The sequence below is a fragment of the Sinocyclocheilus anshuiensis genome, unplaced genomic scaffold (genome assembly GCF_001515605.1).
Source record: "Sinocyclocheilus anshuiensis isolate Anshui unplaced genomic scaffold, SAMN03320099.WGS_v1.1 scaffold217, whole genome shotgun sequence".
Classification (NCBI taxonomy): domain Eukaryota; kingdom Metazoa; phylum Chordata; class Actinopteri; order Cypriniformes; family Cyprinidae; genus Sinocyclocheilus; species Sinocyclocheilus anshuiensis.
Window position 1 is genome coordinate 1,365,793 of NW_015536538.1, and position 7,074 is coordinate 1,372,866.

General features: G+C 36.6%; 1 protein-coding gene across 1 annotated transcript in view; it reads right to left on the bottom strand.

The window, feature by feature from the left end:
* Nucleotides 1–7,074, bottom strand: part of LOC107696226 (epidermal growth factor receptor substrate 15-like 1) — a 46,805-nt gene that overhangs the window by 7,309 nt on the left and 32,422 nt on the right. The window contains exon 23 of the mRNA XM_016496489.1: nucleotides 1,334–1,479. Coding sequence (XP_016351975.1) covers nucleotides 1,334–1,479 — 146 coding nt within the window. The remainder of the gene's footprint in view (nucleotides 1–1,333; nucleotides 1,480–7,074) is intronic.

Genomic DNA, 7,074 nt, shown 5'->3' on the forward strand with positions numbered 1-7,074 from the left:
AATTTTTTTTTTTTTTTTTTTTTTACTCGTTAAAAAACATTTAGACATCCTTAAAACAAAATACGTAACAGACCTGCTTTCAGAGAATGTATCTGGAATTAAATTTATTTTTGTGCCTTATTAGAAAATTGTTATATCCTGTTCAAAGCATAAATGAGATTTATGTCTAAAACAATAAACAGCTATCGGGATAAGACAAATAAACTGATTTTTATCGTCAACCCTGCTATGGATGAAACAGAAGTTGTGTGAAAATGATTATGAAGAAGGATGCTTGTTAAAACATCAAGCAGCTTCCTACTGATTCTAATCAGATTACTGACTACTAAATATAAACTGTATGTGAATTATCAAACGTTTCCTATGCAGAATTTGTGCATCATGCAAAAGCAAAAAAGCTTTTTACATTTCGTTGAACTAACTTTAAAAAGTCTGAGGGTCATAAATATTAGCAGAGTCTAAGAATGACCTGTCTGTGTTCATGAGTCCAGTTCGATGGACCAATGGATGCTCTGCAGTGAATGGGTGCCGTCAGAATGAGAGTCCAAACAGCTGATAAAAACATCACAGTAATCCACAAGTAATCCACACCACTCCAGTCAGTCAGTTAATGTCTTGTGAAGCCAAAATGTAAGAAACAAATCCATCAAAGACGTTTTTAAACTGTAACAATAACATTAATAATCCATAATAATGCTTCCTCCTGTAGAAAAAGTCCATCTCCAAATCCACACACATATTTGTTTAGAGCTGTTTTGGACTGTTTTAGCTTGTAAATGGAGTTTGATCTGTGCAGATTTCTCTCCTGACCAGACCAGACCAGACCACTTTTTCACAATGTTATCAGTAGAGGACTCATATTTTACCTGGAAGCAACGGTTTGAAGTTAAAACGTCTTAATGATGGATTTGTTTCTTACAAACACGCAGCTTTTGGCTTCACATGATGTTAACTGATGGACTGGAGTGGTGTGGATTATTGTGATGTTTTTATCAGCTGTTTGGACTCTCATTCTGACGGCACCCATTCACTGCAGAGCATCCATTGGTGAGCAAGTGATGCAATGCTACATTTCTCCAAATCTGATGAAGAAACAAACTCATCCTAATCTTGGATGGCCTGAGGGTGAGCACATTTTTAGCACATTTTCTTTTTCGGTGTAAAGCGGGGCATTATTCTTGCATTAGCATGCGCAGGACAATGCAAACGGGCAAAACGGCAGCGCAGGAAGCAGCGATGGCAAATGTCAGGACGAAGCGGATGCAACTACAAACTACAATAGCAGAAACTAGCTCTAGATGGAGACGATCAGACGGCATGACACTGGACTTACAGCCCTAAAGTCTGTAAACGCTGAGGACGGGTTAACCGCAGACCGTAACGTTGAGGACGAGGAGACGGGTCCTCTGTCCGTATGCGTCTTTCGAACGGCTGGAGCACCAAACCCTTGACTATGAACCCTTGAGCCACTATTCTTCCCTGAAAGTGTCAAAGAAAACAAAAATGAGACCCAAACACCAACAGAACAGTTCAGGTACAGGAACAGATCATTAAAATCATGAAAAGTGCTGTAGAATTCAGTCAAAAGCAGCTGAACTTTATTATTCTGACAGTGCATCTCACATGATTTGAACAACGGTTTATCAACATTTAATCAAATAAAAGCACTAATAAGAGTGATGATTGGCTATTTATTATTGCTGTTTAATATTATGGCTATTTATCAGGAGGACAGATCAAATGATTTTGATCAACTAATGAAGACAAAACATCTGTATTAAATGCAGTTGCTTTAACAAAGTTCAGTTGCTTTTGTTCAAATTATGTGATAACCTGGATGAACAAGACCTTCACAAATTGATTAAAAGGCTTCTAGATGCAGGACACCCTTGATATGTGGAAGAAAGAAGTGACAGCAATCAAGAAAACTGAAGAAACCAAAATGTAAAAGTGCACATGAATTCAGCCGCTCCATCAGGCTCAAACTATATTCCTTATTCTAACATGCACAAACCCAAATATGGAGTAAAACAGTACATTATTGATTATATTAACTTTTTATGCATTATATTTGCTATTGCATGAAATAAGTATATTTAAAATAAATAATAATAAATTATATACAAATGTAAATAATAAAAACACTACTAATAACAATTAAAAAAATATGTATAATATATAATAATAATATTTATAATCAATATTTCTCTTTCAGTGAGCTCACTGCAATGCATTTTGGGATTGTTTTCTCCTCAAAGTTTCCATGCGACGCTGCCTTACAATTTGGACAAAATGAGGCATCTTAGAAGTCACTATAATGTTCCTGCCTACCTTTTGGAGCAGACGTTTAATTAACTTAGATTAAACGAGTGCTTTAGATGGTCTGCAGCGGCTGACATCTATTAGATTAGATTGAGGATGTAAAAAAAGGCCTATATTCACCAGCGGTGCACCAACACCACTGCAAAAGTTTCATTTCTTCAAACTATGAGCAGAATTTACAAACCTTTAAAAACTGCCCACACCAACCACAAACCACTATAACAACCAACAAGATTTAAATGAGCTCGATATGAGATATGGATATGGTGAATCTCACAAAACCTGTCAAGAACAAGCAGCAACAATAGGTATGCAATTAAATGCATTTCTGTAATAAAATATGTTTTAATATTAAAATTGAATCGTAATTGTACAATAAACTTAAATGTAATTGTGAATTGTGTTGCATAATTTTGAATTGTAAAATACCTGTTGTAGATTTTTTTAAATAAAAAAATATTGTATTACTGTGATGATCTAATGAGAGTGACAATTAAGAAATATGCATTTAAACTCATTACTGTAATTAAATATTTTTATTATTTTTTTATTATATTATATTATTTTATTTGTAAAATTATAATTGTGAAATAAATGTAAATGTAAAAATGTAATTGTAAATTGTATTATATAAAATTTTAAATGCAAAATACCTGTTGTAATGTTTTTAAATGATTTTTATTAAAACAATTACTGTGACGATCTAATGTGTGTATATAGACAGACAGACAGACAGACGGACGGACGGATGGACAGACGGACGGATAGATAGACGGACAGACGGATAGATAGACAGACAGACGGACGGATGGACAGATGGACAGACGGACGGATAGATAGACGGACAGACGGATAGATAGACAGACAGACGGACGGATGGACAGATGGACAGACGGACGGATAGATAGACGGACAGACGGATAGATAGACAGACAGACGGACGGATGGACAGATGGACAGACGGACGGATAGATAGACGGACAGACGGATAGATAGACAGACAGACGGACGGATGGACAGATGGACAGACGGACGGATAGATAGACGGACAGACGGATAGATAGACAGACAGACAGACGGACGGATGGACAGATGGACAGACGGACGGATGGATAGACAGATAGACGGATAGATAGATAGACAGACAGACAGACGGACGGACGGATGGACGGACGGACAGATGGACAGACGGACGGATAGATAGACGGACAGACGAATAGATAGATAGATAGACAGACAGACAGACAGACGGACGGACGGACGGATGGACGGATGGACAGATGGACAGACGGAAGGATGGATAGACGGACAGACGGATAGATAGATAGACAGACAGACAGACAGACGGACGGACGGACGGATGGACGGATGGACAGATGGACAGACGGAAGGATGGATAGACGGACAGACGGATAGATAGATAGACAGACAGACAGACAGACGGACGGACGGACGGATGGACGGATGGACAGATGGACAGACGGAAGGATGGATAGACGGACAGACGGATAGATAGATAGACAGACAGACAGACAGACGGACGGACGGACGGATGGACGGATGGACAGATGGACAGACGGAAGGATGGATAGACGGACAGACGGATAGATAGATAGACAGACAGACAGACAGACGGACGGACGGACGGATGGACGGATGGACAGATGGACAGACGGAAGGATGGATAGACGGACAGACGGATAGATAGATAGACAGACAGACAGACAGACGGACGGACGGACGGATGGACGGATGGACAGATGGACAGACGGAAGGATGGATAGACGGACAGACGGATAGATAGATAGACAGACAAGACAGACAGACGGACGGACAGACGGACGGACGGATGGACGGATGGACAGATGGACAGACGGACGGATGGATAGACGGATAGATAGATAGACAGACAGACAGACAGACAGACGGACGGACGGACGGATGGACGGATGGACAGATGGACAGACGGAAGGATGGATAGATGGACAGACGGATAGATAGACAGACAGACAGACGGATGGACGGATGGACGGATGGACAGATGGACAGATGGACAGACGGACGGATGGATAGACGGATAGATAGATAGACAGATAGACAGACAGACAGACAGACGGATGGACGGATGGACGGATGGACAGATGGACAGATGGACAGACGGACGGATGGATAGACGGACAGACGGATAGACGGATAGATAGATAGACAGACAGACAGACAGACAGACAGACAGATAGGTATTATATAAATTTTAAATGCAAAATACCTGTTGTAATGTTTTTAAATTATTTTTTATTAAAACAATTACTGTGACGATCTAATGTGTGTATATAGACACAGACAGACAGACAGACAGACAGATAGATAGATAAGATATAAATATGGGCTGTGATTACGTGGCAATTAAACTCATTAATGCAATAAAAACATTTTATTTTGTACTAAATTTAAAATAAAGTCATTTTTGTATGTTTTAAACACTTTACATATTATTGTATTACAGTACAGTAAATGCTGAATTACGGTAATGATGACCACTTTTGTGAATAATTGCCAAAACAACAACAGCAACAAACAAAACACTAAAAAAAACTACTTTAAAAGTAAACTGTCAATAGTAAAAAAACATTTTTTTTTTTTATTTAGGGGTAAAATGTGTTAAGTAGCTTAAATGTCACAATGCAAAAATCTTCCTAAAATTAGGAAGAATTCAAATTAGACTTTGGGATAAAATATGACCTATTTATTTTTTCATGAGATTCACCTGAAAAAGAAATGCATTAAAGAATTAAAGTGGCTTACTAAGGAATGACAGTGACATTTATATGTGAAATCTGCACCATTAATATTCTGTATGAAGTGCTCAGCTGGATCATTCAGAGTGCAAACACATAAGAGAAGCCACAAAGGGTCATAGAGATCAGAAACGTACAGCATTTACACCCGAGGAGTGTGAGAACCTGGCATAAACATATTTAGCCAGCCGTGGGAACACTGGTGTTCAGTGTAAGGGTGTGAACCGCGAACTTTAGAGGAACTCACTTCTCTATCTCTCTCTCACCACTACACAGGCCTCATGTGCCATGGAGAGGAAGAGCTTTTTTCTTTCTTAACTCAGAGATAGTAGTGAAACTACCAGTGCCCCACCCATGCCCTTTCTGTGCCTGTTATAGCAATAAACACACCACAATCAACACTAAACAATCCCCTGCAGCAAACACGAGAGAATTAGTAGTGTAAACACCTCGCTGTGAAGAGTCCCAATGTAAAAGCACTGAATGCAGAGCGTAAACACGCATGCTGGTGTTACAGGTGACTTCAGTGCGTTCATGAGAAAGTCTGGAGCTCAATGTGCAAAACAAACTCATGAGAGTATCTCCGAATTCAGATATTTATCTGAAAATGCATTTGAGCCCGAAACATACGAATGTGCACACAGACACTTCTAATAATTAACAATGAATTATACAACCACTATAAGCACATCGACTCACGTAAAGTACACACTAAATAGCAAATCTATTTATAGTTATAAATCTAGATTAGAATTTATAATTAATCTGTCTTAATTGTTTATATTGTCACAAAATGTAAACTATATCACCCAGCTGTTTATAAATGAATAAATGTATTGATGAACACAGACTAATTCTAATAATTACCAAATTAATAATTAATAATGAATTAAACAATTATTAAGTATATTCACTCACATTACGTGATATATACTATATAGCAAATCTATTTACAATTAATAATTATATTCATTTTAATTATTTACAAATCATCCATTTTAATTATATATACATACTAATAGTATACTTATATTATTATTATTATTATTTAATAAACAATTCATTATTTTTATACTGATTTTTTAAATTTACACATTTTTTATTACTGTGACGATCTAATGATCGTGACAATTAATATCGTAAACATTTTTGTAATTACTCATTATTGTAATTAAATTATTTTTGTTTTATAGTATATACATTTTAATAGTAAAATAAATTTAAATGTAAAAATGTAATTGCATTATATAAATTTTTCATGCTATTCGTGCTCTGTCGAATTTGACTAAAATATTGTATATATAACTCATTATATAGCTAATTACTGTAATGCAATTTTTTATTATGTATTTAATTATATATATACATATTAATCATAAATATATATAATTATTATTTAATACAATTTTAATAATTTTGCTAAATACATTTAAAATTATATATATATATATATATATCGAAAAGCTCTATAAATGAAGTACAACAATATATAGTTAACAAAATTTTAAATGAAAACAGAAAATAGACAGATTAACAACTACTTTAGAAGTATTTTTTTATTGTTAGTTCATGCTGTAGTTAACTAATGTTAGCAAATGCAACCTTATAGTAAAGCGTTTAACCCAAAAACCTCTATATTTTCCCCATCTGAACAATCGCAGAACTTGTAGGACGAATCACTTTAATTCCTCGTGTTTGGATAAAAGCATCAGCTGAATGTATAAATGGTCAGAGTCATGCTAGAGGCCGGGTAACCTCTACAGTGCTGATAACGCCGCAGGAAACAGTGATTCACAGCACAGACCAAAACAGAGGCTGACAACACACTCTGATGATGTGATTCCGGATTGGCTCGTTCTATATGTGCATGCAGGTCATCAAGGCTGAGTTTACAGGACCTCACACACACACACACACACACACACACACACACACACACACACACACACAACCCAAC